This window comes from Cyprinus carpio, chromosome A14 (assembly GCF_018340385.1).
Source record: "Cyprinus carpio isolate SPL01 chromosome A14, ASM1834038v1, whole genome shotgun sequence".
Lineage (NCBI taxonomy): Eukaryota > Metazoa > Chordata > Actinopteri > Cypriniformes > Cyprinidae > Cyprinus > Cyprinus carpio.
The window spans coordinates 7,516,786-7,540,720 of record NC_056585.1 but is presented as its reverse complement, the minus strand read 5'-3'; the positions used below and the strand labels follow the sequence as shown (position 1 = coordinate 7,540,720).

At 37.1% G+C, this 23,935-nt stretch overlaps 1 protein-coding gene across 4 annotated transcripts in view; it reads right to left on the bottom strand.

The window, feature by feature from the left end:
• The window catches only part of nlgn3a (neuroligin 3a), a 185,429-nt gene that overhangs the window by 17,512 nt on the left and 143,982 nt on the right, over positions 1-23,935 (bottom strand). For all 4 annotated transcript variants that reach the window (XM_042769820.1, XM_042769822.1, XM_042769823.1 and 1 more), the window contains one exon: positions 5,274-6,063. In XM_042769820.1, coding sequence (XP_042625754.1) covers positions 5,274-6,063 — 790 coding nt within the window. The remainder of the gene's footprint in view (positions 1-5,273; positions 6,064-23,935) is intronic.

Sequence of the window (23,935 nt, the reverse complement as noted above, 5' to 3'; positions counted from 1 at the left end):
ATCAGGTACAAGTGTCCAATTTAGAAAGATGCCAGGGAGTGCTATCTAGGTCATCACATGGAGAAGCTGTAAGCACACTTCACATGCTATAGTGCACATTTGTGGCTGTATCCCAGCATGCATCAGAACTAAACCAGAGAGTTTGCTGGTTAAGATGGAAGTGATGATTTGTGTACTTTATGTGATTGAGAGCTTCATTATCCTGGCATCTAATCCTTTGCTCTGTACAAGCCGACTGCTAAACAGTATCCTATATAATCCGCTCCTCACAAAAGAGCCACATAAATGGAGCAATTCTATGGGCAGTAATATCAGAAACTCAGCACATCAGTAGTGCTTAAAATGGATTCTATAATGCCAGTTCAGTTGGAAGCCATTAGATGAATGACTGCAAGAGGATACAGTGTTTGTCATGTAATAAATAATCTTTACATAATAGTATATCTGAAAGGATGCTTTTAAAATGGCAGACAGGATACAGCAGGGCTTGAGGCTACTGTGAGTGATTATTTTATGGATAGTGTGTTTGTAAAGCTAGATAGGAGATGGTTTTGTGTCTTCACGTCAAAATATATGTTCAAGACATGACATTTTAGAAATCAGAAATAAGCTTTGAGGCCATCGATTTAATAGTGGATTAAAATGGACAAACTTGAATAAACAGATGAATAAAATGAAAAAAAAAAAAGAATAAATAAATTGAATGAAAGACAAAACACACATATTGATGACTCATCTTGCAGGTTTGTATTTTTTATCCAATAAAATGTTCTTTGTAATGTGAATGTCCTCTAAATTTAATATATAATTTGTTTTCAACAAGCAATAGAACGTAGCAAGTCGTGGTTGGTGTGTCATGCTTTATTTCCTTTCCCAAGCATCAAGTGGCAAAACAAGTGGATGGTTTTGAACATATATTTACTGTTTTAATCCATGATTCAACTCAAGTGTGATTTGATCAGACCATGTCATAAAATATTGACTATTTAAAAAAAAGAAATGCGCCCTTCGATGTGTCCCTCCCTAACTTCCTGTTACAATATCAGAAATAAGGCTATGTATTACCAAAGATTACACAATTAAATCTGATTCTGATTTTGACTCGAATTTATTGGACATATCAGGTACAATAGAGGGAACTATAGTAAACTACACAGGGAACCCTGTCAGTTGATATTTAAAATTACCTAATTAAATTCAATTGCAATTTCTAATAAACACACATGTGCACACACACACACACACACACACACACACACACACACACACACACACACACACACACACACACACACACACACACACACACACACACACACACACACACACACACACACACACACATTGTTTATATTTAAACATTCAATTTGCACATCATTCATTCATTCAATAACTAATAAGTTATTTTATAATAAAATTGACAGAATTTGAAATTTTCAGACTCATATAAAACAATATAAAACTGAATATTTAAGAAACAAGATTGTTAAAAAGAGGATCGTCAACCCAGACTTGATAGGAAATACATCAAAATCCACTCACCAAACAAAGAGTGACTGAGAAAATCTGGCAGTCTAACTGAGAAAATGATCACCCTGTGGGGGGAAATCAGTGTTTCTCGTACAAATGTCCCATGCCCTTGAGCTAATTTGACATTTTCTGGACAGATGTTGTTCTAAAAAGTTCTCTGATATGCTTGCAGAATGTTGACTTGAACATGCAGCGTAAAAAAATAGCCTGCGGTACTCAGCCATTAGCATTTCCGCTCAGTGTATGTGTTTTTTGGCTACACCTAGTGTGCACTTAACAGTTAAAGAATGATTTATAAATGTCAAGGGGTGTCATTTTTATTGTGACTGGTAAAAGTGGAGAAGCAGCAGCATGACCAATCAATTTTTCTCAGTAACAGCAGTTGTCAAATTAGATTTGTGTTGTTAGAGCTGATTACAAGCACTCCTCATACAGATCTATAATGCTCTGTGCTCTGGGCAGGGTTGAGCAGGAAGGAGAAGGGGGAGCGAGGGAGGATTCGTTGTTGTGTATGCGGTCACCTGGGGCGCAGTGATCAACTGAAGAGAGGGGTTTTGATCGATATTACTGAGGGGCAGAAATGCGATAAGTTCCACTGATAATTCTCTCTGCACGTGGTATCAAGCACCATTCGTACAGTATACTGTAAACATCAGTACCCTGCAACATATTTTACTCACAGATGACAAAAAAGTGGTACTTACCGTAAATGTACTAGTTGTACACTAGAGGTACATAAATATACTGTCATATTTTGGTATTATCAGAAATGTCTGAGAATCGTACCCACTTGTTACCTTCTCATAGTACCAGGTCTTTACCAACAATCCTGTCAGCGAATAATCAGATTTCTGTGAATTTTAAGTACAAATAAACCTATTGACAGATATGTTTTCTCACTGTATGGAAAAGAGCATCTTCAACATTTGGTTCTATAGTAAAGGAAAAATCGAATGAGTTTGAGCAACATGAGTGTGGGTAGATGGTCACAAAATTTTGTATTTAATGCAAATGATCTGCAGGAGGTGCACATTTATTTAACTCACCAAATTTAGAAATTAAATTCCTGTGATTTTTTTTTGTTTGTTTCATTTAAATGGCCATGACACTTTTGTCTATTAAAAGGCCCCTATTATGCTTTTTTTTTGGGTTGACCTTTCCTCATGTGCATAAAATAGCTGGTTGTGCATGTAAATGATCTGTAAAGTTACAAAACACAAACTCCACACCAAAGGGAGTTCATCTCTCAAGCAGAAAATAATAAGACTTTAGAATAATTGTCCATCAGTATATAGGTAACTATGCATGAAGTAATGCGGGACAAATTAGTAATACAACTTTAAGCTACTTCATCTTAAGCTACTAACTAATCTAAAAAAGAGGATTAACTAATCAGTATGTAATAGTGAATTTAGGACTGAGATAGTTCCATATTAGGTAATTACTAATGAAATTAAACTCATTAAGGTGCACTATGCAGGATTTTCATTAACTGTTTGTAAACATTCAAACTTGGCAAGCAATCTTGATGGGCGGGCTCAACACTGCCAGAAGCCACACCCCCTGCCCCTGACATCACATCAGTTACCAGAACAGACACAGTCCAACCAGCAGCAGCATCACGAGACAAAGAAGTTGAATGAAGATGTGCATTGCGAATATATACATATATACATATGTTTATCATGCATAAATGACATTTTGTGTGTGTGTGTGTGTGTGTGTGTGAATGAAGAGATATGCTAATATTTAGATGACTGGCTGTAATTTGTGAGTGAGTTTAGCCATCTTCAGTCTAGCTCACTTATAAACAATAATTATGTGTCATCATAAAAATGTAATCCTGATGCCTAGTAATTTGTCAAGTTATCAGTCAATAAGACAATAGCAACATTAGCGAATTGTGTTTGCGTTGATACAAGACACAGATGGCCCACCTACTGACCAATGGTTGCAGCGCAGATATGTCCCAAACACCGCAATAGAAGAATTAAAAAATAGATAAATAAATAAATAAATAAAAGAAAGAAAGATAGAAGAAGAAAAGAAAACACAGGCAGAGGACAATGTCTCTGTTGACATAACCTCCACATAATTCTTGTCGATTACAAGTAATGATTGAGAGGAATTAGTTTTGTGTGAGTCTATACTTTTTCTGGGGATTTATATATTTTTTAAGAAATCCTGCATAGTGCACCTTTAAATAACTATAACAAATTATAAAGGATTATCAGTTAATCACTAACCACAATATAAATGTGTCTGGGATGTCAGAAGTTGTCTGTTTTACCGTGAACGCGGCCATAAAATGTACCACTAATTACTCATGTTACCTGGTTTCTCTGCAGGAGCTTCCAGTAATCTGGATGCATCGGGTTTGACAAATATTTTTGTTGACAAGAGAACATCATTGTTTAAATTAATATCATAAATAGGCAAAATCCTCCACAGGCTGCTCCTAGTGTCCCTTACAGTAGACTGTTCAATAATTGCGTAAGACATATTATTGAGGCAGTTTTGCCTAAATAAACTACTATTTTCCTGCTTATTAATAATAAAGTAGCTGTTAAGTTTAGGTATGAGGTAGAATATTGTCATTCAGAAAAAGAAATTAATATGTGCTTTATAAGTGCTAATAAACAGCCGATATGCTAGTAATATGCATGCTAATAAGCAACAAGCTAATATTGAGAATTGTCCCTTAAAATAAAGTGTTGCCAATAGGCTAATGATTATTTGAAATCAATATCACATTTGTGATCATGTTGCTTTCTAGAAAAACAGCATCTGATAATTCCTATACCAAATGTTATAAATATAAAACACACAAAATAATTAAAGGGGCTTTTATTTCATTGCATTGCATTGCTTTTTAGTCCATTTCACTATAGTTCCTGTAGAGTAACTAGGTAACACTTGAGTAATTAGTGGTGCATTTTATGACCATGTTCACAGTGAAACAGACTATTCACAGTTTACTCATTTTAAGTATTTTTAAATAGTTAATTAGTCATTTTTAAACATTTTTAAAAATATAATTTATCATAGTTATTTAAAAATTCTTAATTCCATATATACACCATAACTGTACATACAAATGTTGTCTATTTCTGTTTATTTACATATTTATACTTATTCACATATCTTTATTTTTGATTTTCTGTGCGTTGTTGTCTCTGTGTACAGGAAGCTTCTGTCACCAGAATAATTTTCTTGTATGTGCAAACATACTTGGCAATAAAGCTCTTTCTGATTCTGATTTCTGATTAATGAGGTTAATCGTGTTCAGTAATTATTGATTACCTAATAAGGAACCTCAGTCCTAAATACGCTAATTTTTACTGTTTAGTCAATCCTGTTTCCATATAAGTTAATAATAGTAGTGTTAATGTAGAGATACTTATTTGTCTTTCATTATTTCCTGCATAGTATGGACTTCCAATAGCACAATATCGAACTAGTCTCAATAGTGCAATAGCATAGATATAATACTGTTTACATCTGCCCATGAAGCCTCGGAAGCTGCAACCAAATCATGTAAATGTATTCTAGCAGATGTCAAAAGATTAAATGATGAACATGTAATTGAGCATAATACAGGTATGGACACTTTAATATATTAGCCACTGTGTAAAGAGAAAAAAGCCTGGATTGGTCAATTAAAAATCAGTTGCCTCCGTGCATCACGCAATCACATAATGGCACATGCCCTAGACTTTGCATGTTGTAAGGTAGGCACTTACCCAGTTTTGGCAAAGTTTGTCCAGTAGGTCATGACAACAGCACTGAGCATGACATCATTTTTGGAGAAGTTGCAGGGGAACAGGTCGGTCGGGCCAATCATGGGAATGCCAAAGACATAGGGCACCTCATCTCCGTGGGCCGCATCTGACCAAGCGGGCTTCATCAGACTCTGGCAGTGGTGGTAGAAGGCGTAAAAGTAAGTGGGTGACCCATACCGGGCGTGAAGATCTGCTGTCACCACCGAGGGCTCCACCCACTGATGATCAGTAAAAAGTGCCACCAGAGTCTTACGGCGTGTCTCAGGGTTGTCTCTATCTGCCCAGTCTGTGTACATGAACTTAATGGTTTCTCGTAGGGTATCCTTTCCCTCTGGGTAACCATAAAGACTGTCCACAAAGTCAGAGACCGAGAAGTCGAAATCATTACCCGAGACGCCATCTTCAGAGTCCACAACGTTCTCCACAAAGCGCAGCCCCTCGCCCTGGTTGACACCCAGCATGATGTCATAGTTGAGAAACTCGCCCTGCTCCATCAGGATCTCAGGGTCATCGGGAATGACATCGCCATCAATGACTGGGCCAAAGGCTACGTGGTATCTCGCTGGCTGGATGTCTTGTTCCACCAGCTCACGAGCGCTCTTCTTTCTCAGGCAGTCTACCATGTCTAGTGTGTCCAGCACATTACAGCCCACTTTCTCTGCCAGCAGCCTTGTGTACTTAACCGGCTGGTAGTTGACGGCCCAGCTAGACAATGCAGAGCCACTCTGGATTATGGCACGATGAAACAATCCTGCAGCAAGAGGAGAAAAACAAAACAATTCTAAACAATGCTTCACATCAGGAATGAATGAATATGAAGCAGGACTGGGAGTTTAATGTGTTCAGCACAGTTTAATTAAAGGAACAGTTCTATTCTGTGCCTGATTTAGTGTGATGTAGTATTATCATGAAAATATGAACATTAATGTCTTAATGTACCACACAATATGAAAAAAGCTGTAGATGGCCAAAATAACCACTTCCCTTTCTTTGCATTTTTAAGTAAGCTTTCACTAAGGAAGCTAATCGCTTAGAGTGTTTCCGAATATGACAACTTCCATATCATGTAGTGTGAGAAAACAGTACAAGTATGTCCGAATTCACAGTCTTTGAAAAACAGTAGGTGAAAAGTACCCAGATGATCTAGAGCAGTGGTTCTCAACTCCAGGCCTCGGGACCCGCTGCTCTGCACATCTTGAATGTTTCTGAATCTGACACACTCAGTTCAGTTCATGGATCTCTCTCCTAATGAGCTGATGATCTGAATAAGGTGCGATAAATAAGGGACACAAACAAAATGTGCGTGGATACTTTACCATACCACTGGAGTTGAGAACCACTGATCTAGAGTACTACCTGTGGTGAGATTCTGAAGTGAACATTCAGTGGATACTTTACTATTCCATGAGGCTGTGTAAGAGAAGCCGTGAATGGCAATGAAGCAACAAAACTGATGCTGGTAGGTCACACGAAAGTGACAACACAAAAGATACAATATATCAGAATTTAATTCACACAACCCACATTCATACTACCCATATTCACACTATAGAAATTTTTTTAAAATTTTTTTTGAAGGGTCAAACATTAAGATTCCAAGCAAATATAGTAGCTACTCAGTATGTGATTATACACGTGCACCATTAGTCTACAAGCTTACTGCTAACAGCTTTGCTTGATAGCTTAGTACTAACTGATTACTTTGCTGAAACAGCTAAAACCGGCCTAAGCTGGCTGGCTGGTCTTACAGTAGGGAGGAGTGGGGTAAGTTGAGCCAGGGGGTAAGGTGACCCACCTCCTGTATCTTGGCAACTGTACACTTTTACTGTCATGTGACCATGTATTTTGGAACCACCCATCATTTCTGCCATACTGTGAAAAGGAGAAACACATGGGAGGAGTAGAAGGTACCAATTTACTTTAAAAACTGTTAAGGCTTGTCAAAGTACAATTTTAGCATAATAGATGTAATGGGTGTTACATCAAAATAAATGTATCCAGGTCTAAAATATTTATTAAGTATACAGGTGATTTCGCAACATATAAAAACATTCAAATCATTTAGCTTAATATTATTCTGTTTGGTCAGCTATGGGGCAAAGTGAGCCAAAGGCTGTGGGGTAAATTGAGCCATAATTTTTACATACCCCACCATAAGGCACTGAAGCCAAGTTAAATCTCTCAAGTATATATATTACAGTTTTTTTTTTTTTTTTGCAAATTGATCACACTTGTAACATCTCTAGTCATTCTCTTAAAAACTAATCTCATGCTTTTATTACAATTATAATGTTTTCAATCAACATAATCGTTGTTTCAAAACATAAGATTATTGTAATATATAGTATATCAAGAACATTTGATTTAATCACCAAAACACAACAGTATAATCTTCTTTCAATTTAGTACTTTTAACAATCATTTAATTCAAGAGCAAATACACTTACATTACCTAACTTGCATAACTCACACAAAATCCATAATGTTTGTCAAAATATTTATCCATTTAAAAGGTGTGATGAAGATATGACATGGCCATAAGGTTTTGTGCTAGAACAGAGTTACCTGTCAGTGCAGTAAATGTCCTCACTGTGCCATATGACTGAATCTACTGTATACTCTAGCTGAACTTTTCAGATGAAAGCTGAGTTATAGTCAACACTTGATGGCTGCTCTGTTAATTCCTCGTCATCAGTTAGGAACATAGGTGTGCTATTCGATAGCAATCTTTCCTTTGAAAGTCATGTTTCTAGCATTTGTAAAACCTAATTTTTCTATCTTAAAAATATATCTAAATTATGACCTTATCAATGACCAATGCAGAAACGTTAATTCATGCATTCATGACCTCAAGGTTAGATTATTGTAATGCTTCATTGGGTGGTTGCTCTGCGCGCTTAATAAACAAACTCCAGTTAGTTCAAAATGCAGCAGCTAGAGTTCTTACTAGAACCAGGAAGTATGACCATATTAGCCCGGTTCTGTCAACACTGCACTGGCTACCTATCAAACATCATATAGATTTTGAAATCTTGCTAATCACTTATAAAGCCCTGAATGGTTTAGCACCTCAGTACTTGAGTGAGCTCATATCGTATTATAGTCCTTCTCATCTGCTACGATCTCAAAACTCTGGCAATTTGATAATACCTAGAATATCAAAATCAACTGCGGGTGGCAGATCTTTTTCCTATTTAGCGCCTAAACTCTGGAATAACCTACCTAACATTGTTCGGGAGGCAGACACATCCTGTCAATTTAAATCTAGATTAAAGATTTCTTTAACCATCTCTTTAACCTGGCATACACATAATACTATCACATTTCTAATATCCAAATCCGTTAAAGGATTGTTAGGCTGCATTAATTAGGTCAACAGTCTAATATTATCTATAGATGCAACAAATGATTCACTGATTAACCATTAAGATAAGTTAGATTAAATAATAGACAAATGTGTTAAACTGAATGAGAAGACATGCATAAGAAAGTTTGATAGTAAGAGCTTTATGAAAGTCTGTTACTGTGAATGAAACATTTATATAGATGAAACACTTATTTTGTGTAGTAAAATGATACTTTGTGATTGTGTGTATTGTACTAAGACCATTGAAAACGTAACAGTTGCTTGTGAAAATAAAGTGAATAAAAAAACTCTAATGTGATATTATGTGATATTACGGTTTGGTTAATCAAATATGTACATACTATTTGTAGTTTATTTGATAGGGACAGTGTACAAGTGCTCCAAATTCTTCTCTGAATTAATCTAATTCAGTTTTATTTAATTTTACTTAAACTCTGTTTAGTCTTTTTTTGGGAAGGTTACAACTTTGGTGTTCAACTTATTAAGAAATGAATTAAAGATTTAAACCTCATTTGGTTGGTTTTATATTGTTTAAGTTAGCTTTAAGAAAATAAAAATTCACATTGGGTTTGAATCAGATTAAATTAGATGGTCATTTTTAGACCCAGATGGTGCATCTTACCCACTGTTTCGGGTCAACTTACCCCTAACCTGGGGCAAAGTAAGCCATGGGAAAACTTATTTATAAGAAGCCATACTTTTAGAACCCTTTATACATAGATACATTCTGAAAATTTTAAATGATAGGAAACATCCTGATATTACTTTAGATACTTTCATTGTACTTCTGCATTATTTTCCCTTATCTTGAGAATCACATAAGTAAAAAATGGCTCATCTTACCCACTCTCCCCTAACTGGTCTCCCAGTCTGACCAGCTAGAATGTGCCCTAAGCCTGTCTAAAAAAGCTTAGGCTGGTTTTAGTTTTTTTCTTTTTCTTTTTAACCAGGGGATCTTGTTCTCCAACCACTGTGTGTACAAGTTACTTCATTCAATCAGTATTTAATGTTAACATCTACCAATTAAACCATCACTTTCTGTCTGAAAGCAAAGCAGGCTACTGCAGACAGGGTGTAGCAGGGTGACTGTTACCACTGCTACAAAAGAATAACTGGAAAGGCTGTTTTGATTAGCAAGAACAAGATACCCTGATTTACTTTTGATTAGGCATGACTAAAAGCTACCCCTTGCTAACCCCAATGAGGACTGAATCTTTCACAACCATGAAACGAACAATAAACACACGTGGCTGCTGTGTATCAATGACCAACTGAGGTGACTTTTCACAACCAAATCAAACAGCATTAGTTTTTATTCTCTTCAGTGTCAGTGAAATCACTCATTATTCCAAATATAGCACACTATGCAGTATTCACTATAAGGAATTAATGAGTGATTGAGCAAACTAGCTACTGTACAGTATGTATAGCACACCATGCAGGAATGAGTGAGGGATTTGAGCAAATGAGCAAATGTCTGTCCACCAATCAGATTTATTTTTGCTCTGTTATATTCATGGTTAACAATTCATGGTGAAATAACTTTTAATGAGTTTTTGCTTGATCCTATTTGTTTGCGTGACCTTGGGCCACAAAAACAGTCATAAGGGTACATTTTTTTAAAATTGAGATAAGCTTTCCACTGATGTATGGTTTGTTAGGATAAAACAAAAATTAGGCCTAAATACATTTACGCAAAGAAATCTAAATACTGAGAAAATCACCTTTAAATTTATCCAAATGAAGTTCTTAGCAATGCATATTACTAATCAAACATTAGGTTTTAATACATTTACGGTAGGAAAATATCTTCATGGAACATGATCTTTACTTAATATCCTAATGATTTTTGGCAACAAAGAAAAATAGATAATTTTGACCCATACAACGATTTTTTGGCTATTGCTAAAAATATACCCCAGCGACTTAGGACTGGTTTTGTGGTCCAGGGTCACATATATAGCCCTCATGTTTCATTGTCCATTCTATAGCTTTGTTTGTCTAACCCGCTGTCGGTGAGTTGTGTTCATGTTTTTGCCAAGCCAAGTCTTGTTCATTGTGTTTCTGCTCACTTTTGCACTTCATTAAAACTTCACATGGATTCTCATTCAACTTCAGTGAACAGTGGCCATTCATTACATGTATAAATTGTGTGGAAATAAAAACAATATACAGAATTCCAAGGACACATTTTTACATTTTTAATGATTTACATATCTGCCACAATAATGTCTTTGAATTATTTTCATTAAGGGGCTTTTTCTAGCTAATACAGATATATGCATCTATGAATAGTTTGATAAATTAATTTTAAATTAAATTTTAGTTAACATTAATTCAATATAATATAACTGATTGTCAACCTTATTATAAAGTCACATTTAAAAAAGGTGAGAAGCCTTCTGTTATTATTTGAAGATGGTGTGAACTTTTAATTAAAATACTTAAATGACCAGCAAAACCCATTTAGGTCTAAATATTTTCTCAAGAGTTTGTTTGCATTGATCTCAGATAATCACGGCTGCCAAAGCAACACAGAACGCAGAATATGATTTAAACTAATCATTGCACAAACATGGGCACAGATGGCCATGGGCCGAGGAATGCAACATAATTTCATCCACACAGCTGAAACGTTCATAGCTATAATCTACACCCACATTTGTGTCTAGATGTCTATCTGAAGGTGCTGAGATCCAGGACTCACATTTTAACATCTCCATGTCAGCACTCGAACCTTTCAACACATCCTGTGCTCTCTACAGCTTAGATCACTGATAAAAACATGCAAACGGAATCTAATTCTTCAACTACACTCACACTCCTACTTCTTCTTTATCAACAACAAAGAAGCCTGGGCTCAGCAGTGCGTAGGTAGCGCAATGTACCACACATCCCAGCAGCGAGAACTGTTTTGGCCTTACTCCCACCTTAATGACTGCTCAATATGACTATTACCACCCCTCTGCAGCGTACACAGCTAGAGACTCAGAAATACCCAAGAGGGCTAGCATATGCATACTGTTCAATGATTATGAATGCCTTGTAAATGTTTGAGAGATATAGCCGGGCTAGTGTGGCGCTGAGTCTAAAAAAGTAGTTTTTCTCCTTTGTGCTCGTACTAGGTTTGTTTTTCTTGGAGACTTCCTGATTCACCCTCCTTTGGGCACTTTCTTACCTGACTGCACAATTGATCCGCAGCGAGGGTTTTCTTTGTTGGCCCACTGCACACTAAGGAAATTTACCCACTACTTAAGTTTTCTCATTTCCCCTAAGATAACTTTCTGGAGCCCAAGCGATGAATAGAAACCAAGGCAGTTCGATTATCCAGGACTCACACCTTGCAGATGGGCAGGCTGTGATATTGCCAATCCAACCTACCTGCGTAACCTTTAATTTCTGCAATTGCTCATCTGTTGAAGCAGTTGGGGACATGTGCTGGTGGTGTGCTGTCAGATGCAGTGCTGGTGTACTGTTAACATCTGACACATGTGTATTTGTTTGTACGTCTGCGTTCGAGGCTAAGAATAGCAGAGCTCTTCGCTCTGCTGCAGGACTCAGGACAGGACAGTGGCCAGACTCCCAGGGTGAGGGAGCAGATGTCAAGGATATCAACTCTCTCGCCAAAGCATTCACGGGGTGTCTGCGGAATGAAAGATGGAAAGCAAAGACTCTATCTGTTCCCTTCCTCTCGTTCCAATGGCCCAGCTTTACTGAGCTCTCAGTATGCAGTAAATTATTAGGCAGAATTATTTAGCATTTCCATCCATTTGGATTAAGCAGCTTTACCATGAACTAATTAACTTAATGTGATGCACGTTTGTTATTTATACCTAAATGAAATGAATAAGTGATAGTACTAAAAACTTTGAAATTTGAATACACATATTTTAACAATGTTCAGACATTTTAACTGAATACATTTATGTTGTTTTCAGAATGAACTGATTCATGTCTAATGAGCACATGATGTCCTTACTACAATGTGGTTTCTGTAAGTAATCGGTTTAAACTGTGCCATTGATTGCCCTTCCGAGTTCCTTTTTCAAATTAGCAACACAATTTATTGAGTGTCAGCTCTCCTGTCCCAGTGCTGAGAAAAATACGGAGTAAGTGCAGAGGCACTGTCACATGATACTTACTATAGTTCTAGACTAAGGGCACTATTTTAACGATCTAAGCGCATGGTCTAAAGCGCATGGAGCAATTGCGCTTAGGGCGTGTCCGAATCCACTTTTATTAGTTTAAGGACAGGAAAAATGGTCATCTAAAAGGGTTGTCCCTATTCTGTTAATGAGTAATGGGTGTGTTTTGTATTTTTTCTTTTATGTACACAATAATAATCTTTCACATTTGAATCCTTTAATTTTTCATTTTTAAAAATGTTTGTGTGCTGCTGTGCATCCCTGTGTGTAATAAGAAAAGTGTACATGTGTTGTGCACTTGCCTATAGGTGCATATCACTAACACGCTATTTAAATAACAACAACAACAACAAAATAATAAAAAATAATAATATTGTGCCAAATTTAGTTGTTGGTCAATGGCGCAGTCTATTTCAGTTGCAATGTGCCTGAACACACCTCGTTTTTAGACCAGCACGCCCATGGGCGCACAAATGGTCGCAAAAGCATTTGCTATTTACACAACGTAGCACAGGACGTGAAAATGCCAACTGCGTCAGGGCTGAAACTAGCAAAAAACACTTGCGTCACGCCTTTTAAGGTAGGTCAAACAGTAATAATTAGGTACAGAGTTACTACAGGAACAGAAGCAGCAGGTTTACTTAGGCTGCTGTCTCTTTAAGAACAATCTATTCAAATGTACACTTGAATTTCACTGTCTCTTTAAGACAGAAGCAGCAGGTTTACTTAGGCTGCTGTCTCTTTAAGACCTCATGCATGATCTAATATACTGTTACACGTGCGTTTTGCTTCTTCAGTTACAGCTGTTAAGAGCTACAGTATGCTAACAGCAGCACTAATAAAGGACTGTAAATAGGGTGACTATACGTCCTCTTTTTCCTGGACATTTTTTTTTTGGACCTATAAAAAAGCATCCGGTGCAGTGCCGAACTTTGCAACCCTGCCAGATTATGCACCCCTAGTATTGGTAGGTTTAGGAGTGGGTGTGGGGGAGGGGTTAGGATTAGGGGTGTGGTTGGGATCAGGCAATCAGGTAGCGATTTCAACGAGGTGGTGCATAATCTGGCAAAATGTCTGGGATTCGACTGTTTTCTTAACCCCACTAAAAATCAAAATATTGTATATCATTTTAGCAATTCGGTGAGCCACTCTCATGATGCAGTATTTTTCCACGCGATTTTCATGTCATTTTAGCAATTCGGTGAGCCTTTAAACATCCTAATATGTATATTTCATTTTAGCAATTCGGTGGGAGCCATCTTACAAGATCAGATGCAGTATCTGTTTTTGTTCTAACTCATGATAAAACTTTCATGGACTTCTACATTATCTGTTCCCTCCTGGTGGAATGACCTGCCCAACTCAATCCAAGCAGCAGAGTCCTTAATCATTTTCAAGAAACAGCTGAAAACACATACAGTATCTTTCATCTTCATTTGACCCTCTTACTCTAGCACTTCTATTTTTTTTTTATTAAAAAACGTGACCCTCTAATATTTGCACTCTCTATTCTATTTCTATTCTAACTACTTGTTTTATTTATAAAGAAAGAAGAGCCTCTAACACTAGCATTCTCTTTTCTTTCTACTTATTTTCTTTTTATCTATTATAAATAATGACCTTCTAACACTTGCATTATCTATTCTTTTTCTGTTCTATTGACTTGTTTGATTTTTATTTTAAAATGAACCTCTAACACTAGCTCTCCGTATTCTTTTTCTATTCTTCTTGTTTTCTTTTTATTTATTATAAAAACAAAATGAGCAAAAAAAAAAACCTTGCTACATATACTGATAGGCGAAGCCCTGCTCATGTCCCCGCCCACGAACCCCGTCCCCTACTGTCCTCTTTTTGAAAAACTAAAATATGGTCACCCTATGTAAACTTGTGTTATTAATAAAACTCTGACACATTTCAGAATGCAAAAACATGTGAAATCAAGTTCTTGTAGCTAAAAGCATCTGCATTCATACTGTATGTGCTTAAAATCCATAACAGTCATAACAGAAAAACCACAGCATCTCAATATGGCAGAAAGCTAGTTCATTCGATAGTGTCTTGCACACCACACAGATCACACAATCATTGATCATACCCCTCCTTTTGTGCACCCTCTGATCAGCCAGATTGTGAAAGTCTGAAAACAGCAAACAATATCTGTTTACTGTTTGACTGTACTGCTGAGACACTTGCATTTGTTCCAGTGCAAAGAGGGAAACATGAGTAACACGTGCATGTATTTACTATTGTTAGCATTACAATCTGGGTCACAAATGCTGTCAGAGTGCTAATAAATATGCAGTTCCTGATCCTGTATCAGCAGAAGGGTCACCATGGTGTCGCAGTGATTCATACTCTGGATTCAAGAAATTATTTCAGGTGAAGGTCACCATGGTTTTCTAGATTCATATGCAGACAAAGAGATTGTTCTTTTATAAAAATCCATCTGTGTTCTCGCTTACTTTAGCAAAAAAGCTAATCAAGCTAATTATTTTGTGCTTATGTGTTATACTAAGACAATATTTTTTATTGTCACAGCTGTGGGATTTATGTCCTATTTCGACAAGAACACGATTTGGTGCAGATCGAAAACTCAACACATTAGCAAACTGATTACAGCCGTAATTAGCTCTCCCCAGTGCCAACCTGAACCGTTAGCACTGCGCATCAAATTTGTGAGCCTGGTACAGGCGACAGATAAAGGGAATTCTCTCTAACTACACTTAACATCAGAGCAGAGCACCTGAACTTCGATCAGTCAGGGAGAGGTTTCGCTGGCAGATTGAGGTCATGGTGAATTATGACAGGAGTTGGAGGTAATCACTCATTTGGCCTCGCTAAAACACGCTGCTGTGCTCTGTTTTCAACCTCAGCTACCACTGTTCTCAAGACACCGGCGAAACGGCAGAACAGAACATGCTTATGCTGCTGCGAGCTAAGGATTATTCACTTCAGGTACAAACCCGTGACCAGTGACCTTGTGTAGTGACTATCTACATTCCAACCAACCAACCAACCAACCACATTTATGCATTTAGCAGACGCTTTTATCCAAAGCGACTTACAGTGCATTCAGGCTAACATTTTTTACCTAACATGCTCCCTGGGAATCGAAACCACAACCTTTTGCGCTGCTAACAAACTGCCACAGGAACACTATCTATCTATCTATCTATCTATCTATCTATCTATCTATCTATCTATCTATCTATCTATCTATCTATCTATCTATCTATCATCTATCTATCTATCTATCTATCTATCTATCTATCTATCTATCTATCTATCTATCTATCGTTTCCTCTGTCTCTGTCTATCCATCCATCCATCCATCTCTGAAAGTGGCCTCGACTATTACTGTTTCTCAGAACTGCCAATACTCTCATCATAAGCCCCACTTTTATATCCATTGGCTGTTACACACACACACACACACACACACACACACACACACACACACACACACACACACACACACACACACACACACACACACACACAGACAGATTATGTGTTTTAGCCCGTCTGTGCTCTGGGCTAAGTCTCCTGAGCCGTCTCTCCAGCACAGCTAAAAATCCCTCCCAAGCATCAAATCCCTCTTGTCTCTCTATAGCCGCTATAATGTGGGAACAGATGGATGCCCAGCATGTCATTACCGCCCCCTTCTCTTCTTTTCTTGCCGCCCAACTCCAACCCTCTGACAGGTTTTACATAACAGCCCGCAAGAACCGAGCTGCACTCATCAACGCAGTTTACTGTCACCATGCCACATGCAAGAGCCAGTGCTACAAGTGACAATTCCTCTTTATTTCTGCTCAGTTTCTATGACTCAGAAACGTCCGTCTCCATAGCTACGCCACATGCGACAACAACGCACGGAAGGTAGCAGCTGAGGTTTTGTGGAGTTCATTTTCTAAGGCAGCCAAGTGATGCCTATAATGCAAAAAATTGCCTCCAGGGTCAGGCCGATCTCTGAAATACCATAATGTCCTTGTTTTCCTCACGATAGCAAGACGCTATAGATTAGGCAAGCTGGCTGGCTGAAAATCAATTCCATTGCAATCACAAGGGCCAAACAGCATTTTATGTTTTATTTTTTTATTTTTTTTTATTCTATTCATTTATTTATTTATTTACATTGGCAGTGCTATAGAATATTACAATCTCATCGGGATCTGGGCTGCAGTGCATGTGTGAAATGAGCTGGGGGATTATGTAGCGTCTGATGCTGCATGCTATCAGCAGACTGTATCATAAACAATTGAACATGACATCAGATGCTTCAAACGGGCCACTAAACACCCACTACTGCTGGATAAACTCTAACGTGCCAGAGACATTTTCTCATTGCGTAGTACTGACACAGACATGCCCATGTGTTTTCCACCAAATTTAATTAGAGAAAACATCTGCAAACCTAGAAGAAAAATACCTTAGGCTTAACAGAAATAGTCAACATGAAACACTTGATAACATGCAAACTGTAAGACTGTTTCACAAAACTTGCATAAGTCACACGTAAGAGAAGCTGTAACGTTACTGCAACAGAATGCTCACATTTTAAGAATTATAATTTGATTTCTAAATATTTGTAATTTGTAGACAGGCATAAATGATTAAATGTTAAGTTTTTGTTTTCATGTTTGAGCTTATATATCTTTATTATCATAACAGTCTGAGTAATTCTGATTCTTGAACAGTAAACTTTGAAGTGTCAGCTTTGTGAACATATGTTGATTATGTATCTAGTCAGAAAGACTCATGAGCAGAAACCTTTTTTTTTTGGGGGTATGTCATTTGTGTCTCCATGGCGAAAATGTGGGGTGACTGGTAAGGGGTTAATCACCTGGATTCAGGCAGAAATAGACCGGGCGGTATAATGCACCGATGCGCTTCTGTTACACAACACAGTGCTGCTCACGTACTGTACACAGTGTGAATGCTGTAACCCCTAATATCCTGTACTGAGATTAACAGAATGAAGATAATTTAGCCTTGGATAGTTTTGATGAGAAATATTTGAGCTCATATTGATTCTCTGAAAATATGAGCACATTTTGAAACATCACTGAGATCTACAATCTTCTAATTCATCTTTATATATAAACCAACAAATACATCAGTTAAATGCATCTTTATATATAATTTAATAATTACTTCTATTGACTTTAAAACTGTAGAGTAAAATATACTTTAATATAATTTCTATTTAAACTTCGAATGTCATATTACACATTTGTAATCATTAATTTGCAGTTACTTTTTTTTAAGGTGTTCAAACCCAAAAGTACTTTTACTCCTTGATATATGAGGGGATATGGTGGTATAAGACAACTAAAAGAATGAGATAAAGGTTAAGGACATGCTAAAGCATGAGAAGAGCTATTAAACTATTGTTCAATCCCACATCAAATAATAAAGCAGAATTGATTATACTACTGAATGAAGCTGTGAAGAACAAATGGGTATCTGAGAAGGAATTATAGTTATACTAGTTTTACCATATTCATTTCCTTGATGTACTAATCTTAGAGCAAACTAACATCCTAAAAACTACAGTCTTACGGAAGTCTACTGAAAGAATGCAATGCTTTCAGTTATAGTTATCATCCTGTTTTGAAGAATTTATAATGGGTTGTTATCCATGTAGAAACTGTAGTAAGAATTGTGAATAAGAACAAACTATTTTACAGATGGTCATGCAAGAAAAATATTTTACATGAACTCATTGATCACATGTTCTACAACACATGTAATCTTAATGTTAAAATGTCCTTGTCCACTAATATTGGAAAAACATAAGTGAACATAAATCAGCTATTAGAAAATGGGATGTCAATTCACAAATCACAAGACATAATCATGATTGTAAAAATTGTAAACATAGTTAACCTGCATAGGAAGTAAAAAATACCAAAAAGCAGAAGAAATGGAAAAAAAGAAAAACAACCAGAAGCCTATTGGTTTTCTTTATCTCCAACCTCTTCTCTTTCCTTTAACCTCTCTCTTTATAAATAATGACCTGATTTGTCATTGTAACCTTATTTTGCACAAGCCATGTTGTATTGATACAGTATTCTGTTGTACTACAGATCATGGTGATACTCATTAATGAATGGCATTTGTTGCCTGATGTGTCAGAGCATTTCCATTTTTACACAAATTTGTGACAATGCTGTGTTTGATGATTCATCTGATTCATCTCATCAGTTCATTAGAAGAGACTGCAATATCTGCATTAGGGTCTAAAAAGCCCTGCTCTAGACGGTGATGATGGATTTGTTAATAACGCTAGATGCTTGATATATTTGATTACGTCATACATGCACTTAAGTTTTGTCTAATTGAGATCGTTAAACAATCAGTGATTAAATCATGTTGGCTGAACACCTGTGATGAGAACCGGTTAAACACACCTGGGAACCATTAGACTGTGTTTTAAAAGGACTCTGTGCAGTAGTGTGAGTAAATGATTCACTGAAGAAGGTGGAAAAAGCTGTAATGGCTGTTCTGTATCTGCTGTGCTGCAAGATGTAAAATTAAAAACAACAAAGAGTAGGACAAAGAGAGACTACAAGAACACATTTTGGTGGAATGCAGTGATTTCACTTTTTGGATTACGGTTTAGTAAATGTTAAATGTTTGAACTTTATAGTATTGAATAACACGCTATGGTTATAATTATAACAAGTTAATCAGAACATGAAAACACATGTACTTCTTTGAGATGAATTCTGTAAGATTATCAAAAAATGATTTACGAAAACATTTCATTTGACATTTTTGCAAAATGCACTTTTTAAAGATACACTTGATTGCATTAAGAAGCATGATAGCGTTCTGTCAGTGCTTTTCTCCATAAGTGATGGTAACCAAGCTTGGGACTGAATAACTTGGTTGTCAAGGAAACAACAGAACAAAACAAATTCGCATTGCATTTTAAATACTGCAATCTAAGCTTATGGTATGGATTTAAGCTTGTTTCTATTAAAGACCATAAAAAAGTGTACTGAGCATCTGCTCATCCAAATGACATCTTTTCCCAACCACTATCACTAAGTAACAACTCAGAATCAGATTACATCATATTTGGTTGTACTACCTACTGAACATTTACATTTAAGAGATGCTTTATTCATGTGACTTAGATATGATATGCCTTCATTAAAAGACCTTAAGGCACTTTCACTTGACGCAGATGCGTTGCAAGAGTGAGCTGCTCGGCAAAAGCAATCTTTAGCATAGAGAAGCAGCAATGACAAATGCATTACAATAAAAAAGGCACATGAAATGTCACCAGTAGACCTGAAAATACAATATTATAATCTGCATGTTTGCGTAAATGAACACAGTGCCACTCATCACTCATTTGATAAACGTGATCTCAGTTTATTTTGATCAATTGTGCAACCCCACTTGTTTCATTTAATGTAACATTTAATTCAATTATTAGCTTTTCATCAACTCATGAACCCCCTGCAGTTCCCTCACAAACTCTTGTTTGCCAAGGACTGCATTAGTGTTTGCCATTGATTTGGCCTTAGGCTTTATGTATAATAATTAAAAAACATGGAAACAGAATATATGATCACAACTGTCTTTTTTTTTCTTTAACAGAGCAAAAGCATCAAAAAGTTTAAAATTGCACGAATGTACAGACTTCTTTGCTAATCTATGCATAAACAACAGTAGGACACATATTCCCCTACAGCGCGAACTGGGCATTTTCTTTTAGAATTCAAATAAGCTTTGGAGATTAGGAGTGCAGTGCACTACCCACGATTCCTCTGTGGCTCATCTTAAAATAGACCTTGGTTTTAATTGCTTTCAGGGTAGTGCATGCAGGGGCCATTTGAAGCAACTGCACGTTTGCTTGTGCGTTCCAGCTGCAGCTGTGAGAGTCGGTGAGAGTGATTCTGTGTGTACAAACCCAGAAAGAGAGAGAGAGAGAGAGAGAAAAAGAGGGGGAAAGTGGGGCAACAGCCCTGGGGAAAGGAAAGAGTTCGAGCTGTGTTCAGATAAGGAGTGATTCATGAAAATGAGAAAGGTCTGGCTAAGAATGACCGATCGACAGGGTCTGGCTCACGGGATCGATGTGTATTGCCTCTTGTGGCTGATACCTCCCACTAATCACGGTGTGACACTGGCGGTCAATAGTGTGGCCTCCTTTGCCGCCCACCGAGACCTCTTCCCATTCATACGCAGCATTGTTTTAATCAGCAGTCCTGTTAATCTCATTTCTTCCCCCTCACTCAATCTCCATCTGTTCTTTTCTCACAGTACGCTCTGCTTCCTGTTCTGATGCATTTCTCTTTCACTCACCTTTTCCTCTCTCTTTGCTTTTGTACAGGCTTACATAAGGTGCTAATAGACTCGAGTGTGCAGCACTGCTCAGTGTTTCAGCCCAGTCCAGACCCACATTTGTGCTGCAGTAAGGACAGCAGGCTCTGCACGGCCAGAAGCCGAGGCTCTCACTGGTACAGCTGCTGGAAACAATTAGGCTTACTAATTATTCTTGGGTTATGACTGTTTATCTCAGTGACATATCTATGTGAGTTTCTCCTTCTAATCTCATTACATTAAAACACTTGTTAGTGGTGTGAATTTACATGACTTTTTACAGATCAACACATGCACTCTAGAACAAATGATCTTTGTTTACTTTTACTTATGGAAATTATTATTTTCTTTTAATTTATTCCAGTAAATACATTATTAATTAACTAATTAATAAAAAGAAACATCAGTTAAAGTTTTTAAAAATATAATACGTATTTTTAAATCTGAATACAATTTTGCTTTTTTTATGCTAAACACAATTAAATATGCGACTGGTACAAAGAAGACTAATACAGTATATGCAAATATTTACAGTGACATCACTGTTATATTTTTACAAAAAGTATAAATAGAGTTTGTACGTTAAACAGTTTGAACACAATTAACCACAACGCTATCTTTCATGTGTAAACATGGCTGTAGATGGTTAATTAGATACAAGAAAAAAAATAAAAAATAATCACAAATCGCACACCAATCAAAATTCAGTACACAAATATTATAATGGAACCATCATTATGAAATTGTCCACATGTTATCTGAATAAAATTAGCCTGTACACTAAGTGGTTTGGCTGAATTAATCTCAGTGATTTGGAACAAACCCTTTGCAGAATGTGTGAGGAATATCAATGCGTTGCATAATATACATCTACACTAGGCAGTCAATGAAGACTTCTTCCTATTTTGGGAGAAATGTACGACGTCTCAGAGTAGATTCTTGCAGATCAGTCTCAAGGAGGAGGAATAGTCAGTGGGTCTGTGGTGTAGTACGCAAAGCATGAATCATATTTTTAATGTAACCAGTGCAAGAGGGAATTGCAAGTAGCAAACAAATACAGCCATTCAGCTGTGAAGCAGGAAAGGACTGAATAGCTCAAGCCTGTGCTGAAGCGTGACTAACAGACAGATGGGGCGACAGACTCACAGTTTAAACTATGGAGAGCTCAGGCGTATGGAGCAGTTAAATCTGTGACAGACAAATGAATGGAGACACATTTCACTCAGTCCGTTAAAAGATACTACAGGCCTCTTTCCACCTGGATAGTATCTGGATGCTCTTTGGTTTCCAGTGTGATCACCCTACATGAAAAACATATATATATATATAATATAAGAAAAAACAAGATATCTAGTCTATTGTGTTTCTTTACTTTGGAAACATTCCCACTGTAAAGAATGCTGATGACGATAAAAGGGAAGAAATGAGAGAATAAGTTGACTAATTCATAGGTTATTGTCAACATAATCTCACAGATCACAAGGTCTGACAAATTTACAAAAGTCCTCTAAACCTCTGTATTACGCATTACAAACAGTTGTATCATATGGTCAACTAAAACACATTGGTATTTATACCATCATTTATGCCGAACATAAAAATTAAAATTAAAATCCACTGGTATAAAAGCATTTTTTACCTGGTCAATTTTAGTATAACCAAATAATTTTACACATTGTTAATGCTATAATCAGTAATGCTATGATCAGAATACACAACTAGAACTGAACAATTGTAAATGGAGAAAAATGCTTTTTGCTGTCATACTGGTGTAGTTACAGAATCTACTAGAGGAAACCTGGACCAAGCTAAAAATAACAAAAAACCTTGAGCCCTTAGGTGAAAACCGACTTATAAAAAATTGTTGGTGTAAGAATCTTTGACTAACATTATAAACTGACTTATATATGACTTAAAAAACAACTGATAAATCGTGCCAAAAGTAAAAAAAAAAAAAAAAAAAAAGTATCCACACACACACACACACACACACACACACACACACACACACACACACACACACACACACACACACACACACACACACACACACACACATATAAAGACTTCCTTAGAGTTTGCTGTTGAATCCCACACAATGCGGATATTAGAAAATCACTTAAATTCACACTCACACAGAAACACACACATCATATGTCAAACACTTCCTCAGGCTGATCTGAGCCCACTTACACGCTGTGCAAATGCAATGAAATACCTTTGGGCAATTACTGTGATATGTGCCCCCTCTCTCTCGCCCTCTATATTCCTCCTCCTCTTCTCTGACTGTTCTTCCTCATTAGGTGCCTCATGCAGAGCATGCGTAACATTCCCTCCGTCACAATGGAAAGCAACACGTTTCTGTGTTTCTAGGAATTAACAGAAGCTGAAACAGCCCCTGAATGTCATGCAAAACAGCTGTCAAACTCCCCTTTTCCTGGAAGCATGGGCTAAAAATAGAAAAAGTGGCACTTGGGTGTCTAATCTGGGAATGTGGGCATCAGTGTTGACTTTACAGTGATGTCTGGACAGGCAGTGGCTGGTAAATGTTTGACTTGAGGGCGCAAACATTGTCCACCTTATGAGTCGCTGTTGCCATGGTGTCCATCTGGAGCACAAATGGATCCATCCCAGCCCACTTACTGGACCCCGGCTACCGCGATAACAAGCCCTGCAGGCGGACAGCACACATGCTCTGGCTAATCCAAGCAGACACTCTCAGTAAACACGCAACTGAAAATAGCCCCTCTGTTTTCACTCATTCACACACA